At 42.8% G+C, this 19,417-nt stretch overlaps 1 protein-coding gene across 2 annotated transcripts in view; it reads right to left on the bottom strand.

Annotated features, from left to right (window-relative positions):
- The window catches only part of adgrg6 (adhesion G protein-coupled receptor G6), a 102,633-nt gene that overhangs the window by 22,156 nt on the left and 61,060 nt on the right, over positions 1-19,417 (bottom strand). For both annotated transcript variants that reach the window (XM_026143647.1, XM_026143648.1), the window contains 19 exons: positions 18,516-18,587; positions 17,462-17,566; positions 16,579-16,671; positions 15,081-15,158; positions 14,641-14,718; positions 7,596-7,684; positions 6,685-6,737; positions 6,234-6,272; positions 5,976-6,121; positions 5,642-5,732; positions 4,494-4,582; positions 3,497-3,561; positions 3,270-3,403; positions 1,820-1,985; positions 1,590-1,730; positions 1,404-1,517; positions 985-1,030; positions 410-519; positions 64-191 (listed from right to left, as the gene is read on the bottom strand). In XM_026143647.1, coding sequence (XP_025999432.1) covers positions 64-191; positions 410-519; positions 985-1,030; positions 1,404-1,517; positions 1,590-1,730; positions 1,820-1,985; positions 3,270-3,403; positions 3,497-3,561; positions 4,494-4,582; positions 5,642-5,732; positions 5,976-6,121; positions 6,234-6,272; positions 6,685-6,737; positions 7,596-7,684; positions 14,641-14,718; positions 15,081-15,158; positions 16,579-16,671; positions 17,462-17,566; positions 18,516-18,587 — 1,837 coding nt within the window. The remainder of the gene's footprint in view (positions 1-63; positions 192-409; positions 520-984; positions 1,031-1,403; positions 1,518-1,589; positions 1,731-1,819; positions 1,986-3,269; positions 3,404-3,496; positions 3,562-4,493; positions 4,583-5,641; positions 5,733-5,975; positions 6,122-6,233; positions 6,273-6,684; positions 6,738-7,595; positions 7,685-14,640; positions 14,719-15,080; positions 15,159-16,578; positions 16,672-17,461; positions 17,567-18,515; positions 18,588-19,417) is intronic.

The raw sequence follows: 19,417 nt of genomic DNA, 5'->3' as shown, positions 1-19,417 counted from the left end.
GAGAGACGATAGCCAGGCACTGGAAGCTGGAGGGTTCATACTGCAGCCGAACGGTGGACTCACTCGAAGGCGATGTACGTGAGCAGCGTGGCAGCAGAGAAGATGGCGGAGATCCCGCAGCCAATGTAGCTGATGAAGGTCAGGATATTGTTGTTCTTTTCATCGATGGAGGGCGAAGTCTGAGAGATGTCCTTAAGAGAGAGACGGCAACGACTACATGAATGAAGGAAACGCACATGAACAACAAAGAAGGCCAGAGGGCAACTATGGAGACCATCATGACCACAACAAAAACATGAAAGGATCCACACAACGTGACATGTATGCGGCGCCCGTGCCAGGACGTCAGTGTGACAGGTGTGTGAGGACAGCTCGGACACACACACTCACAGGAACACGGCGGTCTTACCAGGAGGACACCGAAGTGTGTGAGGTGGTCGCACAGGCAGACGGTTTTGTTGGCGGTGGATTCGGTGGAGTTTTTTTTGCAGCCTTCTTTGCTCCAATCTCCAGTTCCATCTAGTGGTGACACAGAGGCATTACAGCAAAGTCACCTCAACACAAAATGAAAATGTGTAGTTAAACAGATGAAAAGATTGATTTCTTTCTAATAATAAAATATAATATAATAAATGTGTTTTTTTATAATAAATAAAGCACTGCTCGGGATTCAGGAGCTCGAAATATTTCTGCAAAGTTTGAGGGCGGCTGCTCCGAAGCCAAATATCTGTATTGAGATAAGACTGCGCACAAACGTCCTCTTCAGTAATTACTGCAGTACTTGAATCTGTTGGTAATACGGCCTGAAAAGCTGCTAAATTTACCAGAATTTTCTGCTGAAAGAGCAACCAGACCAGAACGTCAAAGTAAAAGTGCAGCAGGACGGAGGTGTGACGAGCTGTAACAGCTGCCGACTCCCTTCTCTGCAGATCTGAGGACCAGTGATGAACTTGAGGTGAGTGATGAGGCGACGGACAGACTTACCGTTCTTGGTGAAGTTCCAGAAAACGCAGTCCAGAGTCCCACGAGCCTGAGAGGACAGAAGAGCAATGACTCAGCAGCAAGTTCAAGTAAGCAGACAATCAGAGCCACTCGTGACCATCACACCTGGCTCATTTCTGCATGATCTTCTGACACTGTCATTTCAAATCCTTCAGCACATCTCCAGGAACTACATTCTTACTGACAGTTTCAATAATATGGATTATTAATGTTAATAAATGTATTAATTAACCTCAGAAAAAGGGGAACATGAGAAACATAAAGGTCATTTATATGAAACAGACAACACAATGAAGCACAGGTCAAAGAAAGGAAGTGAAAAGAGTGACGCAAATATATAAATAATGTGTATAAAGTCCAAAAATGGAACAGAGAAGAAAGGAAAAAACGTGAACGCTCACCGGGTCAGAGCGATGAGCGATCTCGATCCTCACTGGGTCTCTCAGGTTGTGGATGGGGACGTTCACCACGCTGCTCGCCACCACGTAGCTGATCAATTCATTTTCTGCCTTTTTCTGAAAAACACGTCATGTTAAGACACCCTAAAACATCAGCCTTTGTGTGAACGTCACACCGTGACCTCTGACCTGGAAAAAACTGGGGCTGTTGAAGAACATGAAGCTGATCCTGGACGGTGTGTCGGCTTCGGCATGAGAGACTCTGGACAGCAGAGAGGCGGGAAGTGTGACCTGAGCTAAAGGATTCGGCCGCTTAGACTTAAAATCAATCTGAGAGGGGACAGGAAACAGTCAAAGCTAAATCAAAAAACACAAATCCACCTTCTACAGGAGAAAGTTTTGACTTTCCCAGCTGTTACCTGTGGGTCTGACTTATTTGGAGACATGAAGGCGCTGAGGGTTGTTTCGTTGAACATCGTCGTGTTGAGGGCCAGAATTCCCACAGCCAGATTCTTGGAATTGATCTGGATGGACGGACCATCAAACTGGATCTTCTGCACCAGCTCGTCCACGGTCTTCAGAGCTCTTCGGAGGAGGAGAGAGAAGCAAAGTATTTCTACGATGATTTCAAAGGGAAGCAAAACCAGACAGATATTGGTGAGAAACACAGAGGTGGCGTTTAACACGGCTGACTGAAACGCAGCTGAAAATGATCATGTTTGAAGGTGATTCATGTGAAACAGACTCAAACATGTGAGTCTCGTTTAAGTTTCAGTTTAATACTGAACTTTCCGTCCTGCCAGCAAACTTTGTGGCTGAGAGTTCATTAAGCGGCAGAAAGTTTCAACACTCTGACTACATGCTAGCTGATTGCTATCGTAGAAATGGGACACGGCCTCCGCGCAACTGAGGGCAACCTGTCGGTTCCGGTGATCATGCTGAACTGTTTTGCTGTTGGAGGTCAACTGTAAGTAGTTGTAGCATCAGCTGGTTGCCCAGAGGTTGAGCATGGAGCACTCTGCAATCTCCGAGTGAACTTTTGGTGGAAGGCGGCCTATGTCCAAACTGCTGCGGTCTCTCAGATAGGTTGGTGAACCTTTGCAAATAATGTTCATGTGATTAATAAATACACACAAAACCATCACATAACAACCAGTCTGAGTCAGTCTGCACAACCAGTACAACCTGTCTATGGTGAAACTCGCTGCAATAGGAGGCTAAACTCAAGTTTTATTCCTATGCAAATGTTAGGTACTCATCCGCTGCTGTCACAGAGCAGTTAAATCTCCTACTTTCAGAAGCTACTGGACTCTGAATTTAAATGCTTAATGTAAATTTCAGTTTAAAGTGAAAAACTTTGTATGGAGACAGCAAATGATTTGCAGTTTTCACCGATTTATTCCAGTTAATCATCAAATTATCAGAAACTGATGATCCAAACTAATAGCAGACTCTCCACCTTATTCTCAGTTTATCGTCATCCTGATGCTTCAAAGTTTCTTTGCTAACTGCTAATTTTCACAGACCTGGTGACATTTGCAGAATTTCTCCAGTCACCCTTTCTTCCTGGTGGTGTGTGAGTGATAACTTTACATTTTTCAGATGTTTTGGTTACAAAATTAAGATTTTAGCAGATCAACCATCACATAACAACCAGTCTGAGTTGGTCTAAATTGTGACATTACCAATAAGTTTGATGTGTCACATGGCCCTCTTCCTACTTTAAAAACAAAAGTTGTATCCAAGATGGCCGACTTCTAAATGGCCACCATGGTCACCACCCATCTTGAGGAGTTTGCCCCCCTCACATATACTAATGTGCCACAAACAGGACTTTAATATCAGGTGGGCAGAGTAAGAAGTCTGTACTTGTCTGAGGCTGCCGGGACTGTAGCTGAGCCACTCATGACGTTGGAGATGATGGTGACGATGCTGGAGGCTAACGTGAAGTTGATCTTGGATACGTTCACTAGTTGTTCCACCTTTGACACCACTTTAGACACCTGGACACGGAGGACAAGGAGGACAGGAGGACACGGAGTCACTCTCCTGGTCACAGGAGGCTTGAGCGAACAGATGCCAGTGTAAACACTCACCTCTTTCTCATTCAGCTTGTTGTTGGTGAACGCTTTGAGCTGCTCCGCTACATCAGATGCATTTTCTGCTCAAGCAACACACAAATGGTTCCATTTTGTCACTTTCTATCACAACTTTGTGATATATCACAGATTAAAACACAAATTCAGGTTCATTTTCCAGTTCTGTGTCATTTCTAGTCTATTGACTTATAATTCAGGTTTAAAATAGTTTAATGTATAAAGTCTTGAAACTGAACAAAAATCTATATCTATTTGTCAAAAATAAGTGAAAATTAGAGTTTCATACAGGTCATCTTAATATTTTTGTTTTTCTTTTACAAATGTCAGATTTACTCACAGCAGCTTTAAAAGTGAATGAATATTTCTTTATATTTGTGAATTTATGTTAAATTAATTCTGCATGTTTGATTTTGCAGGATTATGGATCCTGATTAAATGTTATTGGAAGAAAAGCTTTTATCTTTCATAGTTCATTGTGAGATATTTATATTCAAACAGGTGTGAAAAAACATGCTCAATTATGCTCAGAGACCGTATGTCAAAAAGAATAGGTAAATAAGTATTTGATATATGAAGCGAATTATTTGCAGAAATCATATATGTTACATATTTCAAACCATACCATTTTGGGGCAAATCAGAAACGGACGAGCAGAAAATATTGTAAAAATGTGACCCAGCTTATTATCTGAAACGCACAAAGAGTGAATAAAATGTTCCCACACTGGAAAATAACATTTTTAAATCTGTACTACGCTGTGGTCTCAGACTCTTTAACTTTGTTGTTAATACTTTTATTCTGAACTGCGGCAGTTGGAATAAAATAATTTAAAATCATGTATTTGCTTTTTTATTCATGCAAAAATAAAACAACTCAGATATTCAGCTGTCTATGTTTTTTTACACACAAAGCAAATGATGCATTGTTAGAATCAACGGTGTCGGCACGCCACGTCTACAGTCCGCTGTCAGATTGACTTTGTGTCTGAGCGTACCTGCTGACACTTGGATGGAGTCGATATCAGTGCAGTTGCTGCTGTCTGGATCTGACCAGTACGATGAGTAGTTCATCGAACTGATTAAACTGGGAAAAGAAGAGGTTATCGATAAGACATATAATTACTCAGCTTAAAGAAGTAGTCCTAAGTAAGATAGCCGGCACTGCTGCAGGCAGGTTTTGTGGAGGAATGTGGAGGAAGTGCTTAAATATTCAACAGCTTAACAAACCCAATCCTGGTCGCTCCAAACACACAGTTCAACATGCAGTAAAGGTAGTTATAGCACTCTCTGACTTTATCAGCCCACCCATCCGCCCCGACCTCCTCCCTACACTAACTCTATGACAATAACATCGCCTACTTCCTGTTTTAAGATGGTGAAGTAACATTTAAAGGGTTCAAATGGGATTTTAGCCCTGGTGTTTGCGGTCCGGAGTACGTGTGCAGCAGCGCTCTTCAAAGGTCCGACTGCTTCGTTCAGACTTTATCATTGAGTCTGCTCAACAGAAATGCTGCTGTGGAAACGTGTGATAAAAGGAGAAGAATAACCAGAACTTTAGCCCCACTGACTCCACAGTTAACCCCACTAAGGACCACTTCCCTCTGAGAATTTATGCTGAGGCACTCGTGGGCGTCGGAAGATGTCCTGCTTGTCATACTAATAAATCATAGATCACCATGAGGTGTATAACATTACAGGAAGATGAATTAAGTCAATAAATCAACATCAAATGCTGTTTCACTGAACACCACAGTGTCTCAGAAAGATCTGATTAAAACCACAGACTCTAACAAAGAAAAGATATGAGCTGCTTTTACTGCTGATTTTATCACAGTGGGGGTTCTTAAAATACATTTTGGGATATATCATGCAGTCTTGATTAATGACTCTCCCCAGAAACACGAAAACCTCACAATGATCATGAGAACAAAGTGCCTACAAAAGATGGATATGAAATAAATAACAGTTCGTGAATATAAGTGCAAATCCTAATATTTGCCTTGAACTTGTGCAAACGTGCTAGTTGCAAGGATGATGAAGGATTATTGTCAAGTGGAAAATAAGAATATGGAGCTGGAAATATTGCAATCAAATATTCGTGTTTGGCTGCATTCAGCTCATGTTTTGTGTGTGTTCGTGTTACCAGGTCCTCCATTTCTTGTTGGGGAAGCAGGGCTGGTACTCAGTAACGGTCGGTCTGGTTTCAGGCCAAGGCGGGTCGTACGGGCAATTTTCTTTAAGCAGAAAAAAACAGGAGTGATTTCACAGTTTTGAAGCAGACATACATTCATATAATGAAACAGGAAAAACATCCAGGGCACAGAGTGATCAGAGAAGGCGAACAGACAGACTTTAGACAATAAAATCCACAACAAATCAAATCCAGAGAGTTGTGTGAGTGATGTGCAGAAACCATACTTCTTTATTATCTCCGGTTCTTATTTTTCTGTGTTTAGCGTTCAGTGTAACCTTCTCACCAATCTGTTTGACTTCCACAGAGGCGCTCTGGATCTCCACACCCTCTGACACGCTCCCCTGTCTGAGCCGGGCAGACGCATCATCGATGAGGCTCAGGTTCTTGTTGATGATCTCGGTATAAACCAGCAGACCACGGCACTCATAGCTGCAGCAAAAAGAGACATGCCAGAATGACCTACCATCCTAAACACCTGACTTCTATGAGGTGGTGAGCACATAATGACAGGAACCTGCAGAGTTAAACAGAGTCATGCTACCTGCTCAGGTTTCCTGCAGTCTGTGGACTCAGCTGAACACTGGAGAGGGAAAAGAAGAGAAGCAGCAGAGATGAAAGACTACAAATGATAAATGATGCATGAACACAGTAAAGTACCTGCAGCCAGGAGGAAGCACATAAGTCAGACTTTTACTGTTCACCTCAAAATATGACCCAGGAGCGCAGAGCCTTACTGCTCAGCTTCAAACACCTCACACATCTGCACTCGTGCTCACAGGAGCAGGACAGTAAACTTCATCCTGGCGTGACCTGTCGCTCTCACAGGTCTAACTGTTTCTAACCATTTCTTTTTTCTCTCCTTGGTGTAGCTCATCTTTTTAGCTATTGTGAAATGGCTGAAAACGAGCACAGACCCAAACAGCATCACCCATACAAAAGCACCTTTGCCCTAGGTCGTGTGCACTTTGTGTGATAGCTGTTTGCAGGATTACCTGATGTTGCCCACGTAGACTTTGTGGATCCAGTCCTGAAAGGTCTGATTGAGCTGTAAAAATAACAGATCGGGTTTGAAGTCTGCTCAGCACTGAATATTAAACTGCCGCATTGGTGTGAAGAAGAAACTTTATGTACCTGCTTCATGAGTAAAAACTGTTCCAACAAATCTAAGTCATCGCTTGTTCAGGTAAAGGTGAGTCTTGCTCCCGACCTCTGTATTCTCCTAATCTTCATTTCTTTAAGTTCAGCAGCTCAGAAATTTTTTTCACTCCCATGTTATCTTAATTCAGTCTTAATTAAATAAAATATGACTTTAATCTTGTTTATCATAGACCTGGAGATGAAGTTTGAGTTCTGTTCAATAATTCTGTGCCAGTGTTTTACTGAACTCATGTAGTGTGGCTGTTTTGTCTCCCTCTCCTGGCAGTGAGAGTAATTGCACACTTGATCTTTTTGTTTTTTAGATATTCTGACACTTTTTGTTGTTTCATTTTTATCTGCAGCATCATACACTTTCTGCTAGCTGCTGTAGCTACACCACCACTATGCCAGTCAACCAGAGTAACCAGTAAAACCATCACTGCCAGTGCAGGGCTGCTGCCACAGACATTAAACTATGTTGTACTGAGACTTCCTTTTGTTTCATTTAAGAAGATAATAACTGGAAGCGGTTCTGAAATTTTAGGTTTTTTCTGTGTTATGTTTTGAATAAAATACATTTTACACAGTTTTTTGACTTTGTATTGAAAATCATATTTTAGTATATTTCTACGTTTGATAAAGTTAAGCTGCTCAGAGCTTCAACTAATTAAAATTATGAAAGAAAATCTAATGAGGTCTGTCGCTGCTGCCACGGTTACGCTCACTGAGGTCTGGACATGGATGAATAAGTGGAGTAAAAACTCACCCAAAGAGCCACGGCTGATTTAAGCGTCTCCCGTGTCGTCTGCGATCTGCTGTCATCCACCACAAACTCGAATCGGTAAAACTGCTCATCTGCAGACCAAGGTGAGAGCACAGGAGAAAGAAAGAAGAGCACTTCAGATTCGATGTGCAACAGTTAATTCATACCGAGCCTGTGGCACATAGCAGGAGACGGCCCGAGCGGTTTGAGCTGATCGAGTTATGTAAAAATCTCATTTTGAAGTAAAATGATGAAAAATGGGAACACACCGCCTGACGGACAATAACGTCGGCGCTGAGGGGAGAACAGTCATTCCCCTTTCTTTTTTCAAACTGCACAAATCAAGGAGTTGAAGCAGGATTTGTGCAATTTGAGTCTTTCTCAGGATTGTTTGACCCTTTGATCTGCGTTCTCACAAATCCACCTTAAAAAGGAATAAAGAGCACAATTATGAAGCAGGTACGTTAAAGATCTGTGGAGAAATGTAAATGTTAAAGAGTTTTGGGGTCTGAAACTTCCTGTAAAATTAATTTCTTGTTACACAGACTCATTTAACTGAGTTTTTGTGTGTGTATTGATTTCCTTAAAAACAGATACGTGTAGAAAGTAACGACTAATGGAATCAAAACTGATTAAAGCTTATAAAAAAAGGGAAAAAAGAAAAAAACTTTTTAACGCATACTTTCGGTTTCAGAGGAGGCACATCTAAGCTCTTCCTTGTAGGGCCCTCCATGCTCCTGCTATGCTTGACACCGGCCACGAGATGTCTCTCTAATATCTCTAATTGTTAGTAAATGCTACTGACTGGAAATGAGACCTCCACTCCATCAGGTCTGGAGGGAAATCCTGCAGGCTGCTTATCTTTGGTTATAAATATACTTTTCAGAGTTTCAGAGTGCCGCTGATTGATTTTGAATATTTGATTTGATAGCAGAAAGTAGCATGCGGACGATGCGAAGCACCAAAGCAGGATGCCTCCACCAAGAAGCTGCACGGACTGAAAAATGAATATAAGAAAAGCAGAAAAACTATGTAATAAGAAAAGGTGTTGGCAGTTATCAGAGAGGAAAGGAAAACAGGCAGAAAGTAGACTACAATCCCTTTTTTCACTACAAGTACCAGGCTAAATACCAACATCTGATTGGTCAGCTAAACTCATGGTTAATGAACTACAATGAGCCAGAATCACTTTAAACCAATCACGAGTCTCAACTTTGATGGGAATCCCGCCCAATCACAGCATTTGTACTGACATCTATGATTCGAACTACTGACCTGCTCTGAAACCCAACCACCTGAAGTGAGTATTCAGTCTTAAAGTCTTTGTGTTTTTAAACCAATGCATTGATATTACAACTCAACCAAAGACTGACCCATAACTGACTGTACAACAGCTGAACATGTCATTCTGAGATTATTCTGATTATTCTATTATAAGATTATCCGTTACTGGCAGCCAGAGCTTGGTTTCTTTGGGCCAACAATGATATCAGCCGGTAAGGTCTGAATCACTGTCACCTCAGATTAGGGAGGAAGTTGAATGGGGACCAGTAATGTTCTTCAGAACCAAAGAGGGCTGGTTGAATGGAGTTGGTTATGGGAACACTGTGAGGTGGAAACACCACAAAAACACTTAATAATACGGACACAGGTGTCCGTATGCATTTGTAATGCTGCTCAAATCAAAACGTTCTGATTCAGATCCTTTAAAAGACTTGAAGACTAAATACTGTATTTCTGCAATTTTGTAATATTACTGATTATTTATTTTTATTTTCTATGACAACAAAGTTGTTGCTGCATAACATACTATTCCCCGATGGCAGTCCACACTGACATGTAAAAAGAAAGCGTTGTTTACACCGGCAGGGCAGTGTGGGCCTGATGGATGGATTTGCTGTTGGGGATCCCAGACTGGGGTGCAACGTGGCTTTTTTGAGGCCGCTGCTGCTGCCGGCGTTAGCTGATGGACTGAGAGCTCTGAATGGAGGTGTAGGAGAGGAGATCTTTGGGGTTATGAGATGCCAACCACTGGCAGCTGCTGGAGGCGTTGGGGAAAAGTTGAGATTGTTGTCTTTGATCTTGCCAGTGCCGTGGTCTTGGTTCACGTCCCCCTTCATTAAACCTCCTGAGCTCTGGTTCCTGCTGTGATTCGACACATTTGGACTTGAGTTCAAACCTGGCTCTGAGGCGGTTAAATTTGACTTTGCTGCTGCTGCTGCATTCACGAGCACCGGCACTGGCCTGCTGCCTGTCATACTGCCCTCCGACACATCCAGACTTCCTTTTTCTACGAGTGCACTAGCATCTTTAGCTGCTGTGATGTTGGTCATCGCAGCCGGCGCCACAGGAGAGTCTCGGAGTGCCACAGCAGTGGTTGAATTAGACTCAGGTATATATTTAAAGCCTGCTGTGTTTGTGGTGTGGTTGTCTCTCCCAGGAGGTGAGAGCTCATCAAGCCCAGAAATGAAGCCATGATTTGTGATCTCGATAGAGAAGCCAGTGGGGGATCTGGAGGTGGAAGAGGGGGTATTAAGGTCAGAAGACTGCAGGGGGGTTGGAAGAACCAGAGCAACATTCGGTTGTGATGATGTAGCAGAACCAGGCTGATAACAGGATTCAGAAATAGGACAGGGAGTATTCTGCATATCAACAGGAGATGAGAGAGAATTCAGGGCAGATTGTGGAGTTACATGCTCATTAGGGTGATGGCCTGTTACAGCGCTTAAGATTACAGGAGCTTTGTTGCTCACAGGTGAGACATGCTCATTAGCAAAGTGTATCTTTGGAACAACATCTGCAGGGTTAAATGGAGCAGAGAGATGTGATAATCTCCCACCAGCAGTTTGCTTATTTGAGGCCTCAGATATCAAAACGCCGACTAACGTAGACTCATTTTGTGGCTGAGAGTGGTTTGTAAACTGTGATAAAACCTCATCCTGGTTAGGAGAAATAAGCAGGCGTGACTGGATGGACTCCATGGAAACTTGACCAAAAGAAAGAGATTGAGTGTTTGAGATAAACTCTTCAACTGGCTGTATGGTGGGTCTTTGTAAGGACTGTGCTGCTGTGGGCTGCAGGAATCTAACAGTAGGACGAGTGGGTGACAAGGACCCAATTTCTGTGTTCATCATGCTAGCAGGTGCTGCTGGCCATGTCGCCCGGCTGGGGAGGAGAAAGGAGGATGAAAGGGTGGAGACAGAGGGTGAGACAGGAGGATAGGTGTAAGACAGGTGCTGAGATGGAAGAAGAAGTGAAACACTTTCTACGAGAGAAACAGAAGATGACATGGAGGGCAAAAGGACAGGAAGCGAGGGTGTGAAGAAACTCAAGATTGGAGATTGCTGCCGTGGCCCCCTGGTGTTAGCCCCCTCGCTCAAATTGAGCCCATCACTCCTAAAGTTCTGAGTGTGTGCCTGACTGTTAGAGTGTGTGGGCAGCTGTGTGTGTGCTGAAATGTGTGTCTGGATCAGACGGCCGGGTTGTACAGTATTAGCTCGTGTCAGGCCTGAGACGTGTGCTAGAGCCATCCCCGGAGCGTGCCGGGGGGCTGTCACACCAAGCTGTGCACTTGAGCTGTCGCGGTGTGCCAGCATCTGGGACGGATTCAACAAAGGCGGAGTGGAGAGACTAAATCCACTGTCATAGCCAGCAGGGGCCTGCGAGTTGGTCCGAGTGCCAGCAGCTCCATTCACTTCTCCCTGGTTGTGTAAATGTGAGACTGCATGATGCAGCCTCCAAGGATCTCTGTTAACAGTCGGGCTGGAAGAATCTCTCTCTTGTGACCCAGACAAAGATTTCTGAGTCAGAACGGTTTCCTCTCCCATCATCCCCTCTGTCTCCCTGATGGAGTCGGTAAATGAAGGGATGTGAGAGCTTTGAGTTAAAAGGAAGACATTGGAAGATGATGTAGAAGAGGCAGAGGAAGAGGGCGGTTCTTGCTTTCCTTCAATATTTGCCCTGAGCAGAGCCAGAGTGTGATCATGGCCCCAAATACCAGCTGTTGGCAGCGAGGTCAAGCCAGTGTCAGTGTGAAGCACTGAACGAGTTTCTATCTCGCTCAAATCTTTCTGATGAGAATGAACTAAAAAAGGTCTGACTGACAGGCTAGCTGCATCTGAGGATGGCCACAAAACCACTGACAAATTTAGCTCTGATACAGGAAACTCTAATTGTGACAGGGCTGGACCAAAGTCCGGCACAAGCGCTGCAGGACTGGATACCAGAGCCTCCACAGATAATCTTGAGGGAGTTGGGTTAGTGTGACTAAAGGAGTTATCTGAAAAATCTTCTGCATGGGTTAATGTATGTGATCGAGTATCAGGGGACAGGTTGTGCACAGTGGAGGGCACTTCATTTCTGTTAGCTTTAGATAAACCACTAGAGGACTTTTCTGCAGAGTGGTATTCAGGGTGCAGTGCACTATCAACAAAAGGAGACTGAGATTCAGCTGGGGCTTTAGAAAAGAGAGGAAATGACAACAAAGATGCTGTGTCAACCGTTGAGTCCTCAAAGTTCTTTTGAAGATTAAAGGACAGAAATGACAACACAGACACTGGCATGTGAGCAGTTTCTGAAAGCCTTCGCTCTGCAGGCTGGGAAGATGATGGCAGGAGGAGGGAGGGGTACCGAGGAGCAGCAGAAGGTGGAAAAGGAACCAGGGTGGGCCAAAGGGGATCAGAGGCCAAGGGAAGGGTGGGGCTGAGTGGGGAGTACTGGGGTATGACGGTTTGAATGGGGGAGGCATGGGCGGAGGTGGCTGTAAATTCTAACTGAAAGAGAGAAAAGGGAGAAGTAGGAGGTAGGATACTGGATGAGGAGTAGTGAGGGCTCTGGAATGGCTCGTGAAAGGGAGGAGATGGAGGGGAGAGAATGGATGATCGATGGGGAATGACGTGCACAGAAGACTGTATGTGTGCATGTGCGTCTGTATATAAATTGTTAACCAGACTACTGCTGGCTACAGCTAGTCCAGCTTTACTGCCCAGAGGGTTTAAAGAAAGTGAGGATATCTGGGCCTTGTCTTCCTTCTGTGGCACAAAAGAGGAAAAGATTTGTTTGGGGAAAACCACCTCGGCGAGGAAAGAAGGGGAGCTTAGATGTGCCATCGGCAAAGAAGGTGTTGGCTGCATGAAGAGGTGGGATGAAGAGGAGGGAGGAAGGGAAGACGGCATTGCTTGCAAACTCAGTCTTTCCAGTTGTGCATAGGAACTTTCCTCTTGTTTCTGTCCACTTGGACCGCTGCTCTTTGGAAGCTCGTGGTGGGTTTGAGCTGTTGTCAAAGTCTGATTAAGAGTGCTGATGGATGTTTCTGGTACCAGTAGGTCTGGTGAGTGATCTTTAAAAGGCTTGATGCCTGCTGCTAGGATGCTGAGCAGGCTTTCTGAGCCATTATGGAAATGTGTTTGGGTGAAAAAATGTTCACTTCCTCTTTCAGAAGGAGTTGAGGGTTGGATGAAAAGGTGGGAAGCACTTTGCGGGTCTGAGTTTCTGGCATCAGGTCCAGTATTGGGTTCTTTGGATAAGGCATCAAATTGATATAATCTATAAGGACTCCTTTCCCCCACAAGTTCAGTCATGTCATACATGAATGGCCCAGAGCCTGATGAATATTCATTATCCGGTATCTCCTGATCTGTCAGGTTACCCGCAGCAGATGTTTGGATTTCACCACCACTCATGTTCAGGAGTGACCATGATGAAGCAACAGGTTTGTTCTTCCTAATGCCAAGTGCTGATAATGATGACAAAAACAATGACGACGATGATGACAGTGGTGCTAGCCCAGCCGCAGCTAATGCCTCACTTTTATTCTGCTGCAGAGGTGACCCCTGAGGTGAACTTGAAGTATGAGATTCAGGAAGGAACTTTAAGTCCTGAGTGGTGGTAGAGACCTCCGTTTTGGAGGTTGACTGGTGAAAAGTTTTTGGTTGGGACGTAACAGAAGAAATATTTAGATGAATGGTTGCAGGCGTCGAGTCTTTCAACCCATCTGTGTCTTTGAATCCAGTCGTTGGTGTGAATTTAAGCCTGGCTGTGGATTTGAGATCAGCTAATGGAACAGCAGGTTTTGTGATGTGAATCTCCACCCTAGGTGGTGCTTTAGTGGTAGCTTGATGTCTTCCTCGGTTTGGCCTCTTCCTCAAAGGGGTTGAAATGTACCCCAGGGAAATCTTGGATCTTCGATACCGTGGAGGTCTTTGGAAGGGAGCAGGGGGTCTGGGGCGGGTAGCTTCAGATGGACCAGAGGAACCAGGGACTGAAGCTAAGAATCTGGATTGATGAGCTGAATGATGGGGACTGGGGGTTTGAGCGGGGGGATTCAAAGGACTGGACGTAAGAGATCTATGAAGAGAAGCTCCTCCAGGAGGATTGCGAAAAAACGCAGACCTGGTTTGCCTGATTTTGTGGACTAAAGGAACTGGATGTCTAGGGGTTTGGGAAAAAGAGAGTGCAGCAACAGTAAATCCAGAAGTCTGTCTTCTGAGGTAACCAGCTGGCCAAACAGTCAGGGACCTGGACTTCAAGGCCATTGGCTCAGGTTGCTGAAGCATAATTTGAGTCTCCTCCACTGTCACCGGGATATGGCCGATCGAAGCAGATGTAATTATAGTGAAAAAGCAAGTTACATACAATAAATAAAGGTAAAAAAATGCATTTCAAAAATAAACCACTAATATAGGACACGATATTTTTACATAAGCCATCTCAACATCCTTCAGTCACAGACAGTATTGTAGGATTGTACAGTGATTACTATGTCTGTAACAGCGATATGAAACAAAGGAGTGCATGAACCATACGAGAAGAAACCAAAGCAAAAGATATGACATGACTATAACTAGGTTAGGCTGATTAAGCAGTTAAAGAGCTAAAAAAGGAGAAGGAAACAAAAAAGACCCCCAAAAATAAAGTTTCATGGGCCTTAGATCCTGCAGTGCAAACACACAGCTATTAGCAGAAAAGCCTCACATATTCCACAGGAATGATGAGGATTGGCTAACACTGATCTTGGTTTAAGAGCTAGACATGGAAGTGTGAATGTTACCCCAGGAAGAAGCAGCAGGAACAGCTATGTTAGTCTCTGGTTGGTTAGTAGTCATGAACTGCAGCTGGCCAGATGTTTCTGGAACAGTGTGTAGAAGAAGAAATGAGAGTAGGGACTAAAAGAATTAAACATGCTGGAGAAGAGTAAGAACAAATCAATGTATTATTAAAAGACGAAGCCCGAGGCCTAAAACTATCCTCAACAGTATATGACAATCAAGATCTTAAGACACAGGAAATAAAGGCCAAGTCCAGATAACCAGAATCAACTTTTTGGGGACACGTTTATGTTTATAAGAGCTGAGGCTGTGGCACAACAACATCCAATCATATACAGTTTCTGTATCTGCTGCATAAATACTACTGTTAAAAATCCATGCAGTTAGACAGTGACAATATTATTCATGCCAGTTTTGGCAATGGTATTACTGTTCCTCTTACCATGCAGGGTGGGGTTAGTATCTGGATGGTTAGTGGTAAAAGATGAAACAGCTGCCGTGCTGCTGGTTGGCTGTTGGGCTACAGGAAGTAAACAATCACAGATTATCAGTCATCTGAACTGACACACGCTGTCGCTACATCGCAGCCTCATAGAGCTTCATATAGAAATGCCATATTTCTGATGTAATGTGGTATCAGTGATCAGTGTCACAAATAAACTAGAAACAAAGACAGTGATTAATATGAATACGTCTGTTGGTACATCCTTCCTGCTGTCGCCAAAAAAAGCGCGCATGATATATGTTATGATGCCAGCCGCTGCATGTTGTGACCACATTACATAAATCAAACTAAATTCTTTGCGCTGAACATAACACGTTAATGAGCATGAACACCAAACTCCACCACATGTGGAACAAACTTCCTTTGTGCTCCATTGGGCCGTCCTTGTACAGTAACAGGTGAGTGGCCCTGCAACCTGCAACCATCAAAGGTCAGACAAGCACAGGGCCTCACAGTGGACTGAACGCACCCAGAAAAGTTGGTGTGAACGTACCTGTGCACCCTCAACTGTAGTCACAAACGAGCAGGTCACAAAATATCCAACAACAGTAAAATAAAGTGTAAATATAAACGTAAAGTAAAGCTGTGTTTTGAGGCATGGCTTTTATTGTAAGGATTAAAAGGCAGCTATTGAATGGAGCTAGCAACATATGAACGTCTGTATTAGATGTCGTCGGGATGTTTGTGAAAAAGAGCTGCTTTTTGGAGGGAAAACAAAAAAACACAGTGACACTGACAGAATAACAACTGATTCAAAATGCTCACAGTGGACTACATCCTATATTAATGCGTTCAAAATGCATCAATATGAGAACAACAGCAGGTAAAACAAACCTAAACTGTGGAGACGTCAATACGATGCTGTATGCTTTATTGTGCTTTAAGTTGAATTTAAGTTTTGGGTTTTTTTTTTGATTAGTTAATAATTCAGTAAATCATGCGAAAGCAACTTCTTGCTTTGTATCTGTGAAAGCACCCACTCACTTCAAGGCAGTGAAAGGCCTTAAAAGCCACTTCTTCTTCTAACTACCCGTCATTACAGCACATTCATGAAAACATAAAAACCTCACTCAGTGACAATTTATACGAGTTTTTCCACATGTGTAAGTTTTCTCTCCTTATTCTAAGACTAATTTGAATCAAATCCATTACTGGATTGTAAAATATGACTACATAATTATTTTAGTTTATAAAAACTACAATATTTTGAACTTTGAAGTCACATCATTTGGGAAAAAAAGTAGTGTTTCGTGTGATGGATACAAAATCCTGTGACCATTTACCATCGTGTCCACTTGGATTTGGGTTTTAGCAGCAGCTTTTTAATCTTTCTTTAAAAAAAAGATTAATTACAACAAAAACAGCTGTTAACAGAGTCATAAAGAATGGCAGCTACTGACAACACTGTATATGAAGATAGTGTTAGCTACCTTACCATGTGCTGTGCTGCTGGATGCAGAAACATTAGTATCGGTAGATGCAGAGGTAGGAGCTCTGGTGGTGGTGGTGATGGTAGTATTAGGCAAAACTGATTAGATCAGATTGGATTATGTCAGTAACACAAAAGTATCTTGGATTCAACGACACATTAATGATGCATTATGAGAAATGTGAAACTTGCTCACTGAACAGGTTATTCTAACACAAACAACTGTTACCACTCACTGTTGAGGTCAAAGGTCGACTGCCAGAACAATAACTGGTACAGAAATATTCTATCTATGCTGTTTATCTAACACCACAAATACCACTGATTAAAGATTAAATGTTATGTAGTCACAGGAGAGGTAAACTTTTAATGTTAGGAATGACAAGGAATTGAGTCGTAGAATTCACCTGCATGGTTAGCAGGTAAAGACTAAACTGTTGTTGTCCTGCTGGTAAGGCTGCATAAATCCTGTGAAGATTTTCTTCTTCATGTGACTGTCTGCAGATACAATAAGCTATGCGCCAACCTGAAGGAAGCCTATGATGAAACTTAGATGTGTAATTTTACTGGTATTTAATTTTCATGACTAGACTGGGAGGGGTCCACCTGAAAAGGTGGCAAAATTATTTAGCCTGATGACATTTGGGAGATAAAAGTCCTCATGTAACTTTCAAGTAACAATTTCTCTATGTACACACTGTGTATATGTGTTCTCTTGGAACCCATTGATTAGTCTTATGGATTAGCGTTTAGAGGTAACGGCCATTTTTGAGGCTTCCTGTTCAGCCTGTTTAATCGTAAACTCAATAGTTTAGGGGACACATTCATTTATTATTATCTTTGTTAGGTTTTGCACAGGAATCAAACATGAAAGCAGATGAAGCCTTACCAGAAGAGGAGGGGCTGGTTGCAGCGGAGGCGGTGGTACTGATGATAGAGGTTAGAGGCATGCGAGTGGAGAGAATGCTGGGAGATGGAGTGATGGTAGAGAGGACTGATGATGACAAATCAAAGGATAAGGCAGGACGAGAGGATGACACATGCAAAAACAAAGTGGTTTTAATGCTAGCGTGAGCGTGTGCTTTTTCCCAAAGCCCAGTTTGAGTGCAAATGTTCCAGAAGGTCTAAAACTCTCACATGCACATATTACAAACAGATATATATAATGTAAGCAGCACATATCGGTGCTTCATTAAAATTCCATTAAGAATGAAAAGTTCTTATTATCCTAATCAAACACAGAGAGCTGATTTTTCATAAATTCCTGGGAAAGTTCATTTAGAGCTACAACTTTTCAGTTGGAAAAAGGACGACAGAAAGGTTAATTGACTAATGAAAAGTTTGATGAACTCCGTCTTCAAACGCAGCATTAGATAATTTACTCGTCTGTCAAGCGGACGGGTTCATCAGAGCTGAATTAGTTGAGTATTCTCACAGGTAGTTAATGAATAAGAGAATGACCAAACTGATCTTAGAGGGGCAAAATAGCTTCAAGCTACTTTTCATGGCTTCCTGGAAGGTCAAATATGGCAGAGCTAAAAAGGTTTGAGATTTTTATGAGGGAAATCTCTCTGAAAACCATTAAGAATAACGGCTTTGTGGTGATGAACTATAACTGAGTTCCATAAAAAAGGTCTTTCTTTGTGGGTGTTGGATGAACCCTAAAAAGTTTATCCTAAATTAGAGTTAGATGAAACAGAAGAAAAAAGGGGAAGCCTCTACAGAAAAGGTATTTGACTGAAAAATCCAGAAGCTTAAAACCAACCAAAAATGTTTAATAATCATTTAAAAAAAAGATGGAAGGAAGAAGGGAAAGTAGGGGGAGGAACCGCGAGGTGATGATAAAGCAAAAACACTGAGGGGAACAAAAATGGCACAGAGAAGTGGAGAAGGTGAAGATGGAAAGGAAGGACAGAGGCTGCATGAAGAGGAGGGTTGCTTACCGTGGGTGTTGGCATTAGTAGTGTAGATGGTGTTAGTGGAGTCAGTGGATGAGGTGGCAGGAGAGGAAACAGCTGGTGGTAGTGACAATGTGATGGGATGAGAGAGAAACAGATGCAAAGGATGATAAATGGATGTGATGAGGAATGAACATCTTAAATGTACACAGTAGGGGTATTGGATCTGGGCTTCTCAAGTGTTCTCAGCATCGTTAATAAAGAATGCAAATTATTCAACAGTTATGTAGTCATAATGATAAAAGCTCTCTTTTTTTAATCAAAGCTGACTGTGTGGGTCTGTGTACCGCTTACAACATAATCACACTAACCAGCAGCAACCAACCAATAAGTGATGTGGATTTAACAGCTGAGACTGTGGCTGCTGTCAAAACTTACCACACAGTCCGGTTTTTTATTTTTATTTTGTCCCGAGCTTCCTCTCCTGCCATCGTCAAGCTGACATACACAGCTCAGTCTCCAGAGTTTCTCCAAGCTCTTGTTGACCAAAGGGTTTAAAGCCATGAGACGGTTTACACAGATTAAGTTTGATTATGTCATGTGGAAAGGCTTGAGTCTAAGCATGGTCACAGATGAGGTTTTGAAACAATGAATTCTGTACCATCAAAGGGATTTCAGAGGTGGACTGAAACAAGAGGTGATAAAGTCTACTCATGAAAAGAAGTTTGTGCTTCAGAGTTAAAGTGAAGTCAAATGTGTTTGGGAAAAAAAAGACAATGCTGCTCACTCACTTGTGGTTCCATTTAACTTCTTCCACCTACATCTCCCGAACAGAAGTCAGAGTTATGTTTTTCAGGACAGCTACACCTGAATTAGCTTCACCCACTGAAGCACACCCACTCAGGCCTTCTTCACTCCTCAGACCACCACCCTAACTTTCTAACAGC

This window comes from Astatotilapia calliptera, chromosome 15 (genome assembly GCF_900246225.1).
Source record: "Astatotilapia calliptera chromosome 15, fAstCal1.2, whole genome shotgun sequence".
Classification (NCBI taxonomy): Eukaryota; Metazoa; Chordata; class Actinopteri; order Cichliformes; family Cichlidae; genus Astatotilapia; species Astatotilapia calliptera.
This window is presented reverse-complemented; position numbering and strand designations above follow the sequence as displayed.